At 36.8% G+C, this 23000-nt stretch overlaps 1 protein-coding gene across 8 annotated transcripts in view; it reads right to left on the bottom strand.

The window, feature by feature from the left end:
- hycc1 (hyccin PI4KA lipid kinase complex subunit 1) overlaps positions 1–20912 on the bottom strand; it is a 38289-nt gene extending 17377 nt beyond the window's left edge. For 2 of the 8 annotated variants that reach the window (XR_014608600.1, XM_084131975.1), the window contains exons 1-3: positions 9909–10022; positions 2415–2496; positions 2225–2326 (exon numbers count right to left, since the gene is read on the bottom strand). Coding sequence is in view for 4 of the 8 variants with exons in the window: in XM_084131975.1 (XP_083988101.1) it covers positions 2225–2326; positions 2415–2465 (153 nt within the window). In the remaining 4 variants the exon portion in view is untranslated. Of the gene's footprint in view, positions 1–2224; positions 2327–2414; positions 2497–4059; positions 4247–9908; positions 10023–14450; positions 14751–20752 lie in introns of those variants that run through there. The other 6 variants (XR_014608598.1, XR_014608599.1, XR_014608601.1 and 3 more) reach the window with 6 other exon arrangements.
- Positions 20913–23000: the final 2088 nt, after the last annotated feature.

Below are 23000 nucleotides of genomic sequence, written 5' to 3'. Positions count from 1 at the left end.
TTGGCGTTATTTTGTCACATTGGGAGCAGTATGCTAGCTGGAGCCGTTTACCTCCAGTCTTTGTGCTAAGCTAGGCTAGCGGTGGGTGCGTCAGACAGTTACGGCACGCACGGAGATGAGAAGGGTGTGTATGGACTTATCTAACTCTGGGGGATACAGTGAATAAGCTAAAGTCCCCAAAAAGTCGGCGTGTTCCTTTAAGCGAGGTAACTTCATAAAAGAGCATTCTACCTGTATTAAGTCTATATCAGCAGAAAAAGTAATTTCAAGTGTTGAAGGTTTTTAGATTTTGATGAAAGATTACAAACAGACCAAAAACATGTCATGCTGTTTCTAAAAGTAGCGTCCTTCAGTCAGTGTTCAGACATCTGCAGGACTGTGAGAAACACACAGATTTCTGTGACATGGTGTGACGGTGCTGATTTTCAGAAATTAAACACCATAACGCTTCAGCAGAGCAGCGAAGACTCAGGATCTGGTTTCCTGACACTGGAAAGTTACAATCAAGCACAAAACGATATCCGCCTGACTATTCAACTTCAAACGAGCGCAGATCGATCACAATCCAGCAAGAATAGAAAACAAGATGCACAGAAATAGCAATACTGTGTGGTTGAAAAGCTGTTTCATATCTGCACACGACAACTGCTCTCGCAAACACTAATTTGAATGATATGATGTGATTTTGTCAGAGATTTAATAGACACAGGGGAATCGCTGTCATCTAGGAATAAGATCTCGATAGATGTTTGAATCAAAATCACGAACTTCTAGAGATTAATCATGCAGCTCTAAGGTGCACATTAAACAAAAAGCTAAAAAAAAAAAAAAAGACAAAATGTCATTTTTCTCATCTAGAACTTTCAGACATCATACAGACTTTTGTGAAGTCTAAAAATATGTTACTGATTGCGGTAAAAAAAGATTTTTCTATGATTATGTTAGCAGGACTGTTTCCAGAAAGAGGAACTGACACAATAAGACGCTTGTATAGACTGACGGTTGAGCCTGAAGGAGACACACCCAATGGACTGGAAAACACCTCCGTCACTCATCATCATAATGTTGACGCTGCCGTGACAACAGTCAGCGTGACTGTGATAATGAAGCGAGCGCCGTACTGTTCATAACTCACTTCATAAATCACCAAACATCTTTAGCTGTGCAACACAGAGGCAGACATTGGCACAACTGATTTCAAAAGAATATTCTGGGTTATTTTAAACATGTCGTCCCAGAGTTTGTATATAAGATCAGGAAATGTGTTTATACAAATTCACTTATAATCAGGCAAGAGAAGAAAAAAAAAATTCTCCTTTTGAGGAACTTTTCTTCAACCTTCTGTATTAATGTTTGCAAGTTAAGTTAAAGTTTGTCTTAAAATTAAGACATACATATTATTTTTGTAATTTTACATGTGGACTGTAAAATAAAACTAGTATTTTTTTTTATCAAATACTCTGTTTTTTAATTTTACAGTACAATAGTATTATTTAAATATTAAAATATTTCTTATCTTCTTTAATATTTTTTATTTACTACTACTACTACAAAAAACAATAATAATTTTTTTATAGTCACTATATCATTTTTTGGTCAAACTGTGCAGCCCAAATCATGTATTTCATTTTTTTTTTTGTCCGAGCACTAGCATAAATTATTCGGCACAATTTTTTGTTGCCTAAATTGTCCTTTTGAGGTACTTTTCTTTAACTATATTAATGTTCAAAAAATAAAGAAATTAAGACATAAATATTAATTTTACAGGTAGCGTAAAATAAAACTAGTATTTTCATTAAATACTCATTTTTTTAAGTTACAGTACAAAAGTATTATTGCAATGTTAAGATGTTTCTTATTTAATTTATTTACTACTACTACTATTACTTACACTAATAATAATAATAGTAATAATATTTTTTATATATACAATACAAGCAGAGCAAACCCAGAACTCTTAAAACACATTTTAAATAACAATGGCAATTTTCAAATCCAATCATTTTCCCCCAAAATTATTCAGCTCTAGTTAAAATCAACACATAAAGGAGATCGTAATGCATTTTGCCTCCATAATTGAATGCATTTTCGAGAAAAAAAAAAAAAGATTGGGAACTGATTGGATGGTGAAAAGTGGCACACAACCCAGAATATGTTATTAAGCATCAAAACACATTCAATAATGAGAGAGTCTGAGGACAAATAGGAGAAGAAGCTGCCTTACATCACTGTAATTTTCCCGTATAACTTTGTAAAGCGCTGGGACCAGAGAGCCCTTGTCCTTCAGAGAGGCGGCATAGCTGGAGATGGCCGTCTCTGGAAGAGTCTGAAACACACACACACACACACAGGTCAAAGCAAGGGAAACGCAGAGAAGTGATACAGATGAGGAGAGACAGACAGAGATGACGTACCTTATACTCAGACAGCCACTCCTCCACTACGCCTTGATCCATGGCCAGCATCTTCCCTCATCTGGTGTGAGGAGATCTCAACCTGAAACACAGGAACAGCAGCCATCAAACTCACATCTTCATTTCACACCTCAACGGGTTTGTTTAATGAAAAACAGGATTTTTCTTGCTTTTTAGAAATAAAAGAACCAGACTTGATGTGCTACTAGTATGTAGACACACTTCAATGTCGTTATTATTAACTAAAACTATTATTATAACTGAAATGAAGCTGAAATAAAATATTAATTTTAGATAAGAAACTAAAAAAAAAGAAAATTAGAAAACTGAAATAAATAAGTTTAAATTGAAGTACTAAAATTAGGCTAATAAAACTAATAAAAAAATTAAATGAGAGCTGAAACCATACACATAAAAAAGTTAATAAATACCATAATCGTACATAACTACTAAAATATACTAAAATACATAACTACTAAAATATACTAAAATACATAACTACTAAAATATACTAAAATACATAACTACTAAAATAAAAATGTTGCAGTTGCGGCACAACATTTACTGATACTAAACTGTAAACAGATAATTGCCACATAGTTATGAGTTCATTAACTTATGACCGCCCATATTTATATAATTAACATTCAGTATTCAGAGACTTGAGCCATCCTGAACAACAGCATGAACTACACTGGACAAACATTAGCCAATCATAACAGAGGTCATTTACATATTTGAACGGTATAGTAGCAAAAACAGCCTGTTTAATTCAAAGAGTCAGAGAGAGCAAGTGAAGACAGTCATGAAGAACTATTATGATATTTTTGGTGCAATGAACCAACAAAAGTGCAACGCATGACCTTTGAACACAAGGTGACCACAGTGTCTCGCTGCTCCGGCTTTAACCTTTCACCCGCTCGCGCTCAACGAGGAAGTGAGAAATTGCGGCATGTGGTGAGGAACATCAGTTTAACACGCGTAACGTAATGACAAAATTAGACACACAGACGCTGGTTTTACTCCAGGGATCCCCTCAAATTGAGTTAAAAGACTTCTGAAAATAATTTTTCCACAAAAATATTGATCAGCACAATAATCAGAAACACTGAAGACTGGAGAAATGAAGCTGAAAATTCAGATTTGATCACAGGAATAAATTACATTTTACTAAATATTCACATAGAAAACGGTTATTTTGAATTGTAATAATATTTCACAATATTGCTGTTTTTACTGTATTTTTGATCAAATAAATGCAGCCTTGATGAGCATCAGAGACTTGTGGCCGCTAAAATATAGCGGAGTAAAAACACTCACACACACAATTTGATTGATTTGTACAGTGCTTTTCACAAAACGTACAGTTTCAAAGCAGCTTTATCAAGAAAAAATCCTTACATGGTCACGAAAAAAACTTCTTTAAAAAAAGTTTAACAAACAAGTGCTGAATTTAGACCAATCCAAAGACATTTCACAGGCATATGTGCAGCGATCTTCATTTCTGGCATGAGATTCATCGAAAAATTCATTAGACGTGTTAACTTATTTATAGGGATGCACCGATCCAAGTTTATATATGATTTGAGAGCCTGATTACAAAATCCATCCACTAGGACTGTCTCTCTCTCTCACACAAACTTACTGTCATCAGTTTTTCCTCATGTTCTGTCTCTCTATCCAAAAGTTCTGTCCGCTCCCTCATCCTATCATTCATGAGTCACTCGGGTGTGTTTAAAACCTCTACAGCGTCTCACAGTGAGTGTGTCTCCCTTCGGTCTCTGACAGCCATTAGTCTGCGGCTCTCAAAACCTCTTAATTAGTGCCGAGAGAAATCGACAGCAGAGAGAGAGAGAGAGAGAGAGAGAGAGAGAGAGAGAGAGAGAGAGAGAGAGAGAGAGAGAGAGAGAGAGAGAGAGAGAGAGAGAGAGAGAGAGAGAGAGAGAGAGAGAGAGAGAGAGAGAGAGAGAGAGAGAGAGAGAGAGAACTTTGTAAACACTCATTCATTCATGGCATTGATTAGCCTAAATCACCCCTCCTTTCCCCGGTCATGGATTAATAAGTGTTGCACAGCGGGTGTGTGTGTGTGTGCGCGCGTGTGTGTGTGTCTTATCCCTAACACAAGCTATTGGATTAACCACAGTCAGTGCCAGGAACGGCTTTCCGCTTCAGGATTTCACCCTCGTTTCCTTCTATGGTGGCCGAACCGCGGTCTGGGAGTTATTTTAAACAGTCGACTCTGGACGGAGAAACAGCTGATGCTGCTGAAAGGAGAAATGTAAATGTTTGAGTGGTTAATTATTAAATCAACAGGACTCGTTTATCACCTGACGAGTCATCTGAGGAATTTAAATATGGGCGACCTTTGACCTCGTAGAGCCAGAGGAACGATATCGGTTACTAGACTGATCCTAGAACTGTAATCCAGATTCAAACAGATTAATTTAGTCTAGAAGCCAACAGATGGGAAATGAAGTGTGTGTTCGTGAGATGCAGAGAGAGAGTGAAAGGGATGGATGGAAAAAGTGAAATGGACGGCAAGGATCTATGCTAACAGTTTGAAACGATGGATGGATGGATGGATGGATGGATGGATGGATGGATGGATGGATGGATGGATGGATGGATGGATGGATGGATGGATGGATGGATGGATGGATGGATGGATGGATGGATGGATGGATGGATGGGTGGGTGGATGGGTGGGACTGATTTACACAAAATTAATAATTACAAATACAAAACACCTGCAATTATGTATCAAGAGAAGGAGTCAACAACTTCAGCAAGTTGACTGGATGCCACTCGCTGAATTACCCCTGAAACAGGAAACAGGAAGCAGTTCTCCACTGAAACCACAAGCCAGAGTGTCGACATTAGACCTGCAGTTCAGTCCAGCGCTGGTGCTTCCACCAAACATCCGGCTCAAGAACGGAGAAAAAAACCCCTCAAATTTCAGCTAAAAAAAAATCTTAAACATGAAAACACAAACAAAAGGGCAGTTCACCCAAAAACAGTCTTTGAATACTGATTTTTCTAGTTTTTCTGGTTTTCTGTACTTGTTTGTAGGGCTGCGAAATTTGACCCAAAAAAAACTGATTAATAATAATAATAATAATAATAAATATAAAATTTATTACAAATAGTAAACAGATAAATATTAATATTGTAAAAATATTTCATTTTAAAATAAAAAATATATATATAATAATTGTATTATACAAATGTGTTTGTAAAATGTGTAAAATGCAAATATACATGTGCATATATGTATTAAATTAAATTGCAGCCTTTTTCAATTTGATAATCTCACTAAGCCATACAGTGACATCGGTTTTATTTAGATTAGGACATTTCCAGGATTCAGGACATTTAGCTAAACATAATCTTCAATGTGTCGTTGCATAAAAAACTTTTGGGTGAACTAACCCTTTAATAATCAACAGTAAAAAGGTGCTTTAGATTATTTCTCCAGCTGAACTTATCATGAAACAGTAAAATGGACTGGTTTACCTGCATCAAACTAGACTCGAGGGTTCAGAAGCAAGCGCATCGCATCTCTGAGCACGTCTACAAAAGCCAGACCAAAAATAGTCTCTGCCAAGAGCTTAAAAGTACAGAAGAACAGGCCAGCGACCCGGCGCCGCGCTCATGGAACATATTTATAGGACGCGTCATGAAGACTCGGTGACTCAGACGAGAGAGGAGATCCAGAAATCTCCATCTGAGACTCTAACCGAGTGATTTACCAAACAACATTCTTCATTTTTAAGGGTGCTCCATTCAGGAGTTTTGGGTCCGATCGCCGATGACGATCACTGAAAGAAGCATTGGCCAATACCGATCACCGAAATAAATAAGGCCAACTATTCTTAACAACAATGTGTTTTTTTAAAAAAATGAAGAGATGAGAAAGTATCATGAATTGACTACTCTATTTAATGGCAAGACACATGTGCAACATATTCCACTTCCTCTCTTAGAGGTTATTATTTATTATTTATCAACATGCTCCACTAGTTATTTTTATAGCTAACTATTAACTCTTTCCCCGCCAGAGTTTTTGAAAAAAGTTGCCAGCCACCATCAGCATTTTTAATAATTTTCACAAAAGTTGCATTGCCCCCAGAATATTTTGTTGCATGAATATCTGAACATGCAAGATGGAGTCCATCAACACCCCTAAAGCTTCACAGTCCTACAGCTCATTCTGGGTCCGTTTCGTTCAGTAACATTAGCCAGTTTTGATTTATATGCTGTTTAATGTAGATGATCATGTTATTTTGCATCTGCTTATATGATATCGCTTGTTTCTGCTTCTTCTTCACCTGTGTTTTGATCCAGAGATGCTGTACTCTTTCAGAAGATGAGTAATAGCGCCCCCTACCGCATAAAACATGGGAAGCCGGAAATTTCCTTCAATGGCGGGGAAGCGTTTTCTCACAAATGACTGAAATTTCATCAATGGCGGGGAAAGAGTTAAACTAGTCATTAAATGGCTTTCCTGAGTTAAATGTAACGTTACATAACATTGTTTTATTGACGTCTTTCCACGGATGAAACATTGATTGGGCAATTACATGAGACGTGATACAGTTCAAAAAGTTGTACTGTATCTTTCAACATACCTTCTGATGTTCATTCATCTTTATTTCGAAAACTAACTATTAAAGAGGAAGAGATCGTCGTGCCGCTTTAACTGAGGCGCTACAGTGTCTGTCAAGCCGAGACTTTCAATATTTGCTAATTATGTTTAGGGAAGTTTTGTTCATGCATCAACAGAAAACAGCATTGACTAAAAGATCGACTCTTGGGATTTTAGAAACGATATCAGTTCATCTAAATGAGAATCCATTAAAATCAAGAAATGGATATTTTCAGCCCAGCCACAGTGTTCAGTATATCGTGCACAGTACGCAGAAGCACCGGAGAGCTCAATCAGACCATTACATGAGCATTAAACTCTGATTGCTCCATAATGGAAACAATAAATGCTGGACCTCCAGCGACAGACGTCAGCGTTCGCCTCTGATTAGATGGAAACATGAGGCTTTTTAGACTCCGCAGCATGACAAACATATCATTAGAGCTCAATTCTGAGAGTTGGTGGCTTCAAACTGCTTGAGTTACTGCACAGGGCCTGATTAAAGCCCACGGAGAGGTAAATACGGCGCCCCGCTGCGTCTCACTGAGAGCTGAGGGAGGAACTCGGGGTGTAGAGACGTTAATGAGAGCCCTCGACACGTCCCGCAGACGGTAAACCGGTACCTGCCATCACACACGCCAGCAGTGGAGGATTTAGAGAGAGTTGCTGCCATAGTAAACTGAGATGTTAAAATGCCAGTTTTACTTCTGCACTGCAATATATTGAAATTAAACTTGATTTTTTCTTCATCTGGAGCTGACTGGATCACGAAAAGTGGAGCTAAACGACTGGAAGAGAGGGGTTATGACAGGCCTTGATGACATGAGCAGCAAAGTAATGTTGTTTCAAAGGCGAAATACCATATTTCATTTTGATTGCAATGGATTTTTTAAGACCTGGAATGTGTGTTTAAGGGATAGTTCACCCAAAATTGAAAATTCTGTGATTAATAACTCATCCTCATGTCGTTCCAAACCCGTAAGACTTTCGTTCATCTTCGTAACACAAATGAAGATCTTTTTGATGAAATCTGAGAGTTTTCTCTCTCTCCATTGACAGCTACGCAACTACCACTTTGACGCTTCAAAAAGTTCATAAAGAGATCGTAAAACTAATCCATATGAATACTATGAATATTAGTCCAAATGTTCTAAAGAGACTCGATCACTTTATGATGTTGTTGATGAACACAGATTTAATTTAGGCTTTTATTCAGATGAACGAAAGTCATACGGGTCTGGAATGAAATGAGGGTGAGCAAATTATGACAATATTCATTTTTGGGTGAACTAACCCTTTAAGTAAATGAGATGACTTTCTTGAGGCCAATAAAAAACAGAAAGAAAAAATATATATAATATTGTGTGTGTGTGAGAGAGTGTGTGTGAGAGAGAGAGAGAGAGAGAGAGAGTGTGTGAGAGAGAGAGTGAGAGTGAGAGAGAGAGAGAGTGTGTGTGTAAACATATATTAGGGTTTATCATGATAATAATCAACAACATATTACATATTATACTGCAAATTATCCATTACATCTTAGTAAGACTTACTAAAGCACATAAATTCATTTAGGAGTGCAAAGTTCAACAAAGATTTGCACCACTCTGTGAACACTTTTTCACCATTATATGTGTTGCTGTCACATTGTTTGTCTTAAAAATGTAAAAAAAAAAAGAAAAGTGAAATCACACAGTAACACATGACACGTCTATCAAACAGACGCTCTGTTGGCACATATGAGTGGCAGAATCTAAAACAAGAGCGGCGTCTGTTTCGAAACGGCCAGATCTAAAAACATCCATCACCCGCTGGCCACAACCCAGATTTCTGCAAGATGAGCTGTGTGGATTTTCATTTATAGAGAAACCTCAAACCACTGCAGGCCTAAAATCGAATCAATCTAGATCAAATCATTTCAGACCGATAACCAGAACAGAGAAACAGACCAACAGAGCATAAAGATAGATGTTCACAGAAGAGGATTTAATCACAAAACACCATTCTCAGAAAATCTGACAGCGAGCTCCCGGCTAACAGGTTTCACAATCATAAGAAGGAACATGACGTGGGCCGGGCACACGGACACTATCCTCCGATTCAGTGTGCTTGCTAAGCCAGTTTTTCTTTTGAATCATAAGATCAGGTCAGACAGAAACTGGCAAAACTGCACCGGATCGGGACGCCCATCATTCACAGAGTTCTTCACATGCCCCGCCCCTTTCATTTGCATAATCCGACTATGATTTAATCTACCAACTCAAATGTATTTGTATAGAGCTTTTCACAATACACATTTTAAAGCAGCTTTATGTTAGCGTTTATAATATCTTCATGCCTTAGTCACATTAAGCAGATTAGAGCTGGGCGAAAATATATTTTACAATGATAAAAGCAATCAAGAAGTTGAGATTTTATTTAATCAGCTCAGTTTAACAATTTTACCTGAATTTTTCCACAAAATCAGCAAAGAAATTGTGAAAAGTGACTTGTTCTCAGAAATAAACCCGTTTACAGTTTATTTTTTAACACGTTCTCATTTGTATTTGGTTTAGACATGTTAAATTTGAGTCCACACTGAAGCCTGCCGATAAGTGCACTACTTCACAGACCCTTAACATGAAGAACCCCAAAGCTGTCAATCATAAGAGAAGATTAAGATCTACTAGATTAGTTTGACATCCCAACACTCAGACAACTCGAGAGTCAGCACACACACTTCAGTCTGCCGTTTGAGTGTGTGTGTGACTCACATGACCGCACATACGCTGACTCGAAACATTAACACACACATCGACACTAACATTCCTCAATAATTCCTGACAGACGGCATGTTTTATTTTGAGTGCACTTACCGTCCGAAGTCCGAATGACTGAGGAATATCCCAGCACACCCACAGAGCGACTCCTCTCATTGCACAAACGTTTCTTCATTTCCTGCTTCAAACCGTCTAAGCCCAACCCACCCACGCAGACCCGGGCGGCACGACGGCCAATCACAGCGCAGGAGGTTTGTGTTTTGGAGGGGTGTGTGGGAAAGCTTCGACCAGTGCTGCCAGACGCATGCCACTGAAACAATTAAACCAAACACACACAATTCACCACCGCAGGGTTTCAGAGGGAGGGAAACAAGCAAGGAATTAACAGGATCTGACACGGTTCCTCCTCTGAGAGCAAACGTGACCCGCAGTGACCCATCAGAAACAACCCTGAGGACACGGTTTCAGTAAGTCCACAGACCTGAGTGAAAACACAGAAGAGCCCATTAAAACACTTCCACTCCTACACACGCCACAATAATGGCAGGACCCCCGTCTGAAACGCACAGCTTGTCGGACTTTGAGCTTCGGGGGCTGATGGACTACAGACGAATGATTGAGGGAAACCGAACGACAAGATGCATGACATTCACGAGGAAAGATCAGGACCAGTTTTGTGCGTGTTTTACAGATGTGTCAGAATGGTTGACTAGTGGTTTAAATTAATGACAAAATGAAAATCGTCATTTACTCGCCCTCATGTCATTCCAAACCCATATGATTTAATCTGGGTGAGTAAATGATGATAGATCTTACATTTTTGGGTAAATTGTCTATTTAATTTTCAAAATGTGACAAATTCCTGAGTGAAACTTGGGGGGGGGGGGGGGGGGGGTTATTAGGGATGCACGATTTATCGGCAACCATATCAGTATCGGCTGATACGTTTATTTTTTATGTATATGGTATATTTTATTCCGATATATGGTTATCGGCCCGATAAAAATATTTGTCCAATATATTAACGCTGATAAATAAAGTATTTCCTTCAGCTGAGACACTTCAGATGCGCACTGTTCAACATGATGGCTTTAAATTTCACTTCAAAAAAGGAAAATCCAGATAAGTGCAACCTGTGCAGCGCAAGTCTGTCATATCAGCTACATAAAATTATAATGAGAACATTATAATTGTGTGCTTGGGACGTGGCTTTTAATGGTGAGACTTATTTTTGTAATCAGGGGCCGGTTTCACAAAGATAGACTTTGACTATGGCTTAGATATAGTAGATAGTCAGACTTCAGATAGACATCTAAATCAGACCGTTGCACAAAGCACTTAAGACTCTGACTATCTTAAGTAGGACTACACTGCAATGCATTCTGGGTAAAATAAGACACTTTTCAAAACAAAAAACATGGCGGATCGAGTAAGCGCATTCAACCGCTCAGTGCAGTTTACCCCAGCGGAGAATATGTGTTTGTTGGAGGAGTATAACATTTACAAGGAAATTTTACTTGGGAAATTTAGCAGAGAATGTATTAACAAGAAATGTTTAAATTATGAGCCATTTTCCCTTTTCTTTTGGCTGTTTGTAATGTAACTGATTGTTACTGCTGGTTGCCAAGGTAACAGAGTCTTAGACCTAAGTTAGCCTGGGGGTAAGGTGTCTAATTTTTTTGGTCTAAATTAAGTCAGTCTTTATTTTTGTGAAACAGTCTAACTTGCATTAGACTAGTCTATGAGCAAATTTTAGACTTGTCTAACACTATAGACGGTCTATAATAGCTTTATGAAACCGGCCCCTGGCTCTCAAAAATTATATAAAACTTGGATTTAGAGTTATCGGCCAATATATCGGTTATCGGCTTTCAATTATAAAGAATTATTGGAAACGGCAAAAAAGAAAAAAAAAAGTCATATCGGTGCATCATTTTTTGGCTTTGACGTCAACCCGACTTTCATTTCCAACCAAAATCCAACGTCTGTCCGACGTCGGGTTCTGACGTAAATCTGACGTCGGGTTTTGACGTAAATCTGACGTCGGGTTTTGACGTCAACCCGACTTTCATTTCCAAACCAAAATCATCCCCTGACTGATGTTACTACTTTCTACTCAAGGACCTTGATAGAAATGTAGTGGAGTAAAAAGTATGATATTTGTCTTTCAAATGTAGTGAAGTTAAAGTAAAAAGTTTCCAGAAAAGATAATACTCAAGTAAAGTACAGATACTCAAAAAGTGTACTTAAGTACAGTACTCAAGTAAATGTACTTTGTTACTGTCCACCTCTGTTAATAGCTTAACCTCGTAGGCCTACTGTTTATTTATTAGTCATATTCTTACAATTTATTTGTATATTAAGTAAAGGGGGACAGTACTTGTGTGTGTCAACTATTTGTGTGTAAACAAATGTATTATAATAGGCCTATATAATTCCTAAAAGGGTGGGTCGCGGCTAGATGACCATGAGGAAATGCGGGTCCCATGGCCAAACTATTCAAAACGTCATTCAATGTAAATTGTGATAATCGTAATTAATTACAATTTCAAGGGAATAATCGACAGTTATGATTTTTGTCATAATCGTGCAGCCCTAGTCATTCAGACAACTCAACTAACCGATTTTGAAAGAAAAAGAAACGTCACCACACTAGTTTGTTCCTCTCTCTCACACACACTCTAAGGGACTATCTGCTGAGCACACACACACTGCTCCTATATTTTCACGGCTGTGTCACGACTTTCAATCTCTTTCAAACACACCAGGACATAATGGTTTACTTGCTACGGTGTCAGAAAAAACGAGTTTTCAAATATATGATATCATGAACCTCACAACTTACAAAACCGTGCACCCTGACTTCTGGAGATCAAGTGAAGCCTTTCAAAGAGGTTGAAAGAGGTCCATTTTTCCATGCAACGTGCATCAGACGTTTCTCGAACCTTTTCAAATGACTCGCCATCTCAAATGCATTGAACACTATGTATGAAGCAAATATTGTTTACATCAACGCCATGTTGTATCATTACTTAGATGTTGCCAATAAACCCTGTTCGTGCATTACAGACATTAAATATTTGTGAATCCATGTCAGTTTGACAAGTTCTTTCTTCTTTCTGTGATGCATCAAAGTCATCGTCTGGACTTTTATCTATTTTAAACTCAAATACATGTTAGCTCTGTCACTTGATTTGACTGTTTTCTGTGACGGTGTCTGCGCCGCTCTTCATGTGGAGGAGGTGTCGTGATGGTTGTTCAGGTAGGATTCATCCACCTTGAACATCAGGAGGAGGATAAAAGGATATTGATTATTTTTACCGCCATTTAGAAAAGCTTTTATTCTGCTTATACAGAGTACCACACTAATGGACAGCCAACAAAGAGAGAAACGGGTTGTACTCAGGGCATCAGCGGCAGTCGTGCCACAGCAGAACAAACCAAGACCAGCGTCATTACCTTAAAGGATAATGGAAACGGTTCACAAAGGCAAGAATATTAATCACTGATGGCATATGACTTAAGAAGACTTGGAAAATAGCAGCCGTGTCACTACAGTTTTGTCCTCTTTGCAGTTTGACGTAAATTGTAAATTGTGAAAGATCAGTCAGGATAATCTGCTAGAAGGTGGCAGACGAAGTACGAAAGGGACTGATTTATCAGCAAACATGTGGTTAATGTGGGTGTATTAGCATCAGCTGATATTTGAACCTGCTTTGCTGATTAAATGTCTGCCTGAACTTTGGACTGTAAAGTTTAAAAAAAAAAAAAAATAGTAAAACAATATATATTTATTTTGTATTTTAAATTAGCTTTTTTTCTGTATATTAGACTTTTTATTGAAATTCAATAATTTGAATGATACTGAATTTAAAAAAAGCCAATAAAATAAAATACCACACTTTTATTGAAAGTAAAACTGAAATTGGACAAAAAAAAATATTAATATTAAATATCAATATTATTATTTATTAAGTTCTATGTAACAACATCAGATTTAATGGATTAATTTAGACTAATATTCATTTATTTTACAGTGCTTTTTTTTTTTTTTACAATATATAGGCTATTACAGTCATAGCATTAATCATAATAATAATAATAATGATCTAAAATTATTATTATTTTCTAATTGTATGGCTTCCTAAAATGTATGTAATGTAATCTGAGACACTATATTACTAAAAAGAGGGTTGAGTACAAGTCAATGCACACTTTTTTCTCTGTTTTTGTTAAATGTGCACGCTTAACGTGTTAATGTTGAGAAAATTATTACTAGAAAAAAATATTTTATGTATATATCATATCATATACGTTTTTTTCTTTCTTTTTTACCCATGAAACACAAAATATTTTTTTCTAGCAATAATATTTCTTTTATAATTGAGGGTGAAGTTTCCTTTAATGAAACTATAGGCTAAAACATAATAAACCAAGAAATGCTTTTTCAGAATTGAACTCCAATGTCAATTGTTCATAGACTGACAAATTCACAAAATATTTTCTGGAAGGTGAATGATATTCTGATCAATTACACTACAACATTTGTCCTCAAAACACCATCAGTTAATAAAATAAAACTACATTTTGCGGTCACAAATGAGCTAACCAAAGTGTGAAAATACTCATTTCACTCACCCTCGAGACGTTCCTTTGCCTGTGCGATATTCAGTCTGACAGACGCACAATATCCACCTTTATAGCACAGAAGAATATAATCACACCATTTATGAAACACTAATGCTGCTGGACTCCAGACGCCATTTAGAAAATTATGCAACTCACACACGACACAGCCATCTGAGTAATACCAGAACAAACGTGTGCTGTCAGAAGCATTATGAGACAAGAAAGACAATCACGAACGGGTGCACCACACCTAATGCATGTGACTGAACATATGGAAAACATCATGACTTGAGTAATCCTGCAAACACTAACAATGTTCCGCTTCCAGTTTCTATGCATTCAGCTCAAAAGCAGAAACTAATTATTCACAACACCCTCTGAAACTGGGAAACACCAGGCCTTAATTTCCCACTGTGAGTGCTTTCAGTTCAAGTCTATGACTCTTTTATGTAGCGCTCTTGACTGTTTGTTTAAAAGTTTGTTTTGTTGCTTACTGGTGATTAGCGGTTCTTTTAAAGGGGTGGTATAATGCCCTTTCCACAAGATGTAAAATAAGTCTCTGATGTCCCCAGAGTGTGTGAAGTTTTAGCTCAAAATACCCCACAGATATTTTTATACAGCATGTTAAAGTTGTCACTTTTTAAGGGTGAGCAAAAACGCACCGTTTTGTGTCTGTACCTTTAAACGCAAATGAGCTGCTGCTCCCGGCACAGGGGGCGGAGCTTCAAGAGCTTGTGTCCTTTTACCTCACACAGACATGCACTGAAAATTTCAAAAACTTTTAGCCTTTTATGTTCAAACCGGAGTCAGGTGATGATGGAGAGACTCAAGAAGAAGAGACAACATGTAGAAGCAACAGGACATTTCTGATTGGTTAGTTGATGAATTTATGTAGCTTATGTGCAGTTATCTTCTAGTCATTGATTAGCATATTCTGTCTTGACAATCTATAAATCGTGATCTCGGGGGCGGGGTTTATGTAAATTTTAGGGTTGGTGATGTCACTAACACGGGAGGAATGTGGCGTAGTCTCTACTAACATTTGAATACCATTACAAACAATGATTTACACAAGTCATCTTGCAATTGTCTGTCCAAGTGTTACTGTAATGTAACATTCTCATTTTCCACTAGATATTTTCCTCTACATCTCATCAGCAATTTCGAGACGGACGCGCTCAACGCTTGTCATATATCACAACTGTTCAGTGTTTTTAACCACATAACGTTTATTTTAGGTTTCAGACATTTAAATACATATAATGTATAGCAAAACAATACATTTTTATAGTTTGTAAAATACACAATGGTGTCTATGGAAGCAGCAATAGCAATCCATTCAAATTATATTTGCTGACGTGTTTCATTCATATCAGATAGACAGTGTAAGTAACTACAAAGTTTACTCTATTCTTCTCCCAGTTCACCGGCTACTTACTTTAATGTATTTCGGGAGAAACTGATGAATTCACGTGCTTTAATAAATCTCTGAACTGCGGCCCAAACAAACACCTCACGTTACAGATCAAGATCATTTCTAAAGGTTTTTAAACGACAAAACAAACTCACTTACACGTAGGGGTGTGACGGTTAGTATATAACCGTGAGACCGACGGTTATAGTTGAACACCGTCATTACAACTCTATAACCGCCAAAACCGTGTTATTAAAATATTTTTTACAAACATTTTTTATCATAGAGAATGTTTAAATACTAATTAAAAACAATTGTTAACAGTCTGTGTTATTAATGGTCTACATCGTTTCCAACTGTATTTGATTCTTTGCCAAGTACCCCCTGACCGACCGACCGCCAATCATTTGAGATAGAAATAAAAGCTATGATATAGTGATGTGCCATCATTATGAGATTTATTAAACAAATGAAAAACATTTGCAATAATAAACATTAGCAATGAACATTTGCAATCGGGAGACATGGTTTTTACCACTTAATGAAGTTTTGTTTTGTAGAAAGCCTTTCTTTAAAGCAAATTTCGTTTTGTACAAATTGTATCTTAATTTTAATAAATGTTTCATCAACCAATTATTTAATAAATAAAAAGCAAATATAGGAGTAATAACAATATAATAACCGTGACATGGAGGCTCCGATGCGCCGCTTTCACTTGCATTGTGAAGTTGAACTAGACTAGAGCGCATCTCATCGTAAATGAATGAAACTCAGCGTAGGCCTATGCCTCATACATTAGCATTAAATATCTTTGCTGCTGCATCCTTTCTAGAACAGACAAGGGCTTTCTTGCGGCTCGCATCAGCACAGCATTGCATCGTCCATAGACCGCAAAACAATAAGCGGGTGCGGCTTTGAAATCTGGTCAAAAAACGTTGGTGCGGATGAGGAATTTTTTGATGCGGTTGCTTATGAACTAATACCCCATCTGCGTATCTCTATTGATAACAACATTGAACACTACACAAATATTAATTTTATTCAACCTAAGTTGTCCTATAACAGACGAACGGTTATGACGGTTAACAGACGGTTATGTTACAAACCGTCACATTTGACTCACGTCATAACCGTCATCACCAATTCTGAAACCGGCACACCCCTACTTACACGTATTTGAGAATCGGAATAGAAGATAGATGATGACATGGTAAGCAAGTTTGTTAATATTTAGAAATAAAAGCACTAGATCTTTCATTCAGTTCTATTTTGGCTGTGGTGAATCACGTGCACGTGATGGTATCGTCTATCGGCCCAACCCTATCAGCAAGTTAGGTTACGTAAACGTACGTTTTCTAGAAAATGACCTCAAACACCAAAAATCCAATTTGTGGCTTTTGTGAAGACTGATCTGAAGATGATCGGAGCCAAATTTTATGATGATTGGAGAAGGAGAAGTAGCAAAAAAAAGTTGGCAAAATGGTTCAGCAATAGGCTTGGTTCAAAATAACAGAAAGGTAGGAGTGTAAAATCGATTAATCACATCTAACATAAAAGTCTATATATATATATATATATATATATATATATATATATACATACATACACACACACACACACAAGTATAAAAATGTGTTTATATACTGTATACACACACACAGAGAAATATATATACATATTCCATTGCCTGCATACCAAGTCAGATAGGCAATGACAAATTTAAACATGCAAAACATTTGCAAAGATACAAACTCACTTCCTATTTATTTAGCATCCTCACCTTTATGCTGATATTAAACACAAACAGTGACTATAGCTTCATCTGTTCCTTATCTGACTCAAACGTGAGCCTGATCAGATGAAAGCTCATAAAAGCACGTACAGTGGAAACTGCAATCACAGCGTGCATTTAATCAGGAGGAGAAAAAATGAATTATTTCTAGGCCACTTGGCTGAAAAGTTAATAGCTAAAACACATGAGAAATTAAGATATTGGGGGCACTTGAAGGAAAAGAAAAAGTCAATTTTATTAAGGCAGCAGCACAAATCTCTCATTTTCCTCAGAGCCGTGAGCGAGCGAGCTGTCATATCTGCGAAGACTTATAAAGCTGTTATTCTTAATGACAGCTCTGGGTTTGTGCTCTAAAACGCTGGACCCCGAGGATCCTGGAGACGCTGTCAGAGCCAATCACACCACACACACTCCAACACACTCCAACACATTACAAACACTGACATTTACATATTTGCACTTCCTGTATCGTATTGATTTGAACCACAGATTAATGAACTGCCCGTGGGTCACGCATGTAGACCAGAGAGTGGACATCCACCAGTAATGAAACTTCCCAGACCTCCTTCACACATTAATAAGCATCCGTGTGTCTTAATAAAGTGCCATTTAAAGGCCAGACGTGGAGCAGACATCAGAGAGGACAATCCAAACCAAAGAGGCTGGAATGATAACAGTGAAAGAGGAACCAATGATCAGTATCACTCCGCTCTAGTGGAACGCCAGTGACGCACTGCTATACTCTTGACTGTCCGCATTAAGCCTGGACCCATTTACAGCTTATCCTGCCCAAGAATCCAGGAAGAGACTTTGTTAAACAGTTTGTTTAATCCGAGAACCATTTTGAGCAGGTTTATCCAAAGGTTAATAATAGCACAGAAATAGACTGGCATGGAGAAAATAGGGAGAGGCCGTGAAAGTGTTGGCTGTTTGCTGTCAAAAATATCAATATTTCAATATCGATACTGAAATATCTGAAAAGGTCCCAAATAGGAAAAAAAAAGTAGAAAATACCAAGATACTATATATTGTCATTACTGCCATTCAGCCAAGAAAAATACTAATAAAAATACAGATTTTTTTTGTCCATATCACCCAGCCCTAGTTTAGATATACTATCAGGTACAGTACATGCCAATATTATTTTAAGAAAACAATCTCTAAACTAATGCTGTAAACTATAACGGAAAGTTATGGAACTCTGTCAGTTGGTACATTACTGTAATATTAAAGATTAAATAAACTATAAAAAATTTTTTTTTTTAGATATACTAATAATCAACACTGAGTTGTACACAAACATTAAAATTGCACTTAAGGCAGTTTTTATATCAATATTTAGTTATAAATTTATGTTTCTACTACAGTTCGTTGTTGAAATATAAACTATATTATGAAACTATACTATGAAATATAAAAATATAAACATAAAAACTTGAAATAGGCTAGCATATAGCCTATTTATCAAAATGCCCCTCTCTAGAGTTATTTTACTGTCAGTTTTATGGTCACTGAATGGCTTTTCTGAGGTAAATGTAACATTTACGTGAAATATTCAAGCTGTATTATTGACGTCTTTCCACAGTTGAAACACTGACTAAGCGACTACATGTGACTGTGACATTTCAGTTAGTTGTACTGTTTCTTAAAACAATTATTGCTTGAATTTCTTGATAAAATTAAAGCTGAGACTTTGTTTGATATAAAAATCAACAAAGCACAAAGCATATTGCGATTGCTAAATTGTTCACACATCAGCTGAAACCAGCACAGACTAAAAGATCAATCTTGGGATTTAAAAATCGATACGCAACTCATCAATATAGATTTCTTGCTTTTTCATCGATCTTCATTTTGTCAAGACTGTAATATATAGTTTATTTGCTACTAAGAGCCTCAAACTCAATCTCTAAGCATCTTTAATGCCACAAACTCAGTAAATCCAGTGACTCAACAGAGATTTCACCTGCAGCTCTTGTTATTTCTGGCCACAATATGCATCAGACGGTCAGTAAAACAGGCAGTGTCCGAGCAATCTGAGGCTGAGACCACTGAACCTGAAACTATAAGCGATGTTCACTGCTCACATCTACTCCATATGATCACAAAACATGCCATGATAACAGCAGAACTCATCTGTACATGGCAGAAGAACACCAGCCTCATCTGCATGCATCTAATCTGCTGTCAGAGAATGAGCGGACACGACTGTGGTTTTATACACACACGCACTGGACTCTTATCTCTGCACGAGTGGCTTCTCTCATATGACAGAGGTCATTTCCTTTTATAATCTCATTCCTTTAAAAACAGGTTGATCATCTGTCCTGCAGTGACGGGAAGGAAAGCAAACCGGCTGAGTGTGCAACTCACATTACACAACTTAAGACACGACTGCAAGCACAGGCATAAGGCTCACATCCATCCATCCATCCATGCACACACACACATACTGTAAATACAAATAAGCACTCAAACACTCTCACCTACATACATGCATGCATACACACTCAAACATGTAACAGAAAACCATGGAGGTGAGCATGTACACACACACACACACACACACACACACAAAGCACTCAAACATGTAACACAAACACTCAAATGCATACATTGACACTCAAACCTATGCACATATGTACATGTAAGCTACACAAGCATTCAAGCAAGCACTAACACTCACACACATAAACATACATACATGCATGCATACACACAAACAAGCATTTAAACATGCAATCACATACATACATACATACATACACTCAGAAACACACACATATGCGCAAACCTCCACGCTCGCGCATACACACAATTCAGCAATGACAGCTCGTGCATAACGTAACTGTGTTGCATGCCAACTGCTTAAAACAGCAAAAGCAATGCCTGTCCTTCATCAACCCTTCTCATCTAACATGTCCACATCTGTGCCTGCTCATATGAAGTTTGCAAAGACACATAAATGAGTTTAATCATCAGAGCTGCTTCTATCAGGTCAGTTTGATTAGTCAGACACATGAGATGAACCGCCACGCCATCGGTCATGTACACGAGACACATTCAAAGCTTAAACAAAAGGCTGTTTTTAAACATAATACTTACTTATCATGCTAATATGCACAGCCTCTCTGCCGCTCGTCTCGTTTATGTCTCAGTTAGTCCATTAACGCGCTGAAATATCTGAACACACACGAGTCCTTCACCAGTACTTTCACACACTTCAGTCTAACATGGAGAGTTAGGATTTCTGATTGACAGCGGCACGGGCCAATGGCGGAAGAGCATATAAAACCCAGCGTCGCGTCCACAAATAGCAGCCAATCAAATGATCCAGGAGGCGGAGCTATACGGTTTCCACTAGCGAGGTAGACTGTGTCTATTGTAACTACTGTTAAATGTATTCAGTAATGTGCCATGCGTATTTAATGAAGGAATAGACATGTTTTGTGTCCTAAATTAGATTATATAAGTATATAAATGTAATTTAAAGTATTTAAAAAACAGCAAAATGGATACAAATAAGTCGAATCATAAGGAAAAATAACATTGCAGTCATACAAACTTCAATAGCCTACTAAGGTGATACCACGGTACATACCATGGTATATTATACTTTAATATATACTACGGTACTGAGTCCCATGTTACTTTCACGATATATTTGGTTTACCATAGTGTTTTTCACGTTTTAGTGATGTTTAATTCACTTTGCATGATTTATGTCCTACATAGCATTATATAAGTAGCCTATATCTACAATTGTTATAGGATTATAAAGGACGTGTAATTGCTGCCCTAAAAACACTGGTGGTCTATTGTGCAGGGAATGGTATCAGATATTAAGACTATGGTACTTGTACATGACATATAGGGTAAATTCTGGTTGATTTGGACACTTTTTGGCATTGAGTTGACTGGGAAATAGTGTCTCAATCAACCTGAATTCACCCATGTTCATGTACCATGGTTAACTAAAACAAAAACAAAACAAAAACAAAACAAATGTTCACTGAAATAAAATACCCACAGCCTTGTGGAGGATAAAGTGACTGGAGAACGGATGGTTAAAATAAAATAAAATATATACAAAATTTAAACATTACTCATTTTCATTTAGTTTGACTTAGTTAAACTAAAATAAATAAATAAAAATGATATGGAAAACATTTTTAGAAAATTGTAATAAAAATGTAACAAAAAACACATCTAAATTACTAAAACTTTCAAATTAAAGAGAAAACAGAAATATAATTAATTCTAAATCAAAATATTAACTATCAATGATAAAAAAACAATAGTCCAATTTAAGAATTAAAACAGTTTAAGATAATCATCAACATACTGTATATTTAACTTTTATTTATATTCTATGCTGCAACTAAAAACATTCAGATAATAAAAAAAAGGGTAAATGGTACATTTATTTAACAGGTAAAATCATTCTAACATAAACAAATGAATGATTTAATTACAAAATAAAACTTACAAATTTAAAATATGGATGAAAATGTTACAAAGTGTTCAAGACTGTTTTTCCTCTACTCAGATCAATATTCATATACACACTCATATTCACATTCACAGCAGAAACAGCCACGAGGACTGATTCTCAACAAGCATGACGGTGCTTTTAGAAACGAAACTGGCTAATTAGTGGAAAATACCCATCAGGAAATACACAAAAGGACAGAAGAGGATGTAAAATAACAAATGGCTTCTCTTCTGTATTCTTTATGCTTTCCAAAGTAAAACGATTTGCTCATTTTATGAAAGTGCTATTTTTTCCTATTATGTCTACTTATATTTTTTAGATCTTTACTAATCTTTTAAATAACATCAAACAGATATTATAGTCCTTCATCAGCCTAGTTCTACTTGCACTAATGCTCTGTATTATACTGGTCAGGTTTTATGTACTATAATATGTGACCCTGGACCACAAAACCAGTCACATGGGTCAATTTTTTCGAAATTGAGATTTATACATCATCTGAAAGCTGCATAAATGTCAGGATAAGACAATATTTGGCTGAGATACAACTCTCTGAAAATCTGGAATCTGAGGGTGCAAAAAAATCAAAACACTGAGAAAATCTCCTTTAAATTTGTTCATTTATGTTGGTGATTTGCTGCATTCACTCACAACAATAAATTTTTTATATATTTACGGTAGGAAATTTACAAAATATCCTCATGGAACATGATCTTTACTTAATATCCTAATGATTTTTGGCATAAAAGAAAAATCGATAATTTTGACCCATACAATGTATTGTTGGCTATTGCCACAAATACACCCGTGCGACATGTGACATATTGTGTCCATTTCTTCATATTGTATACAAGAATA

The sequence above is a fragment of the Abramis brama genome, assembly GCF_963993115.1.
Source record: "Abramis brama genome assembly, chromosome: 12".
Lineage (NCBI taxonomy): Eukaryota > Metazoa > Chordata > Actinopteri > Cypriniformes > Leuciscidae > Abramis > Abramis brama.
The sequence above is the reverse complement of the archived record's forward strand: the minus strand, read 5'-3'. Positions and strand labels throughout refer to the sequence as shown.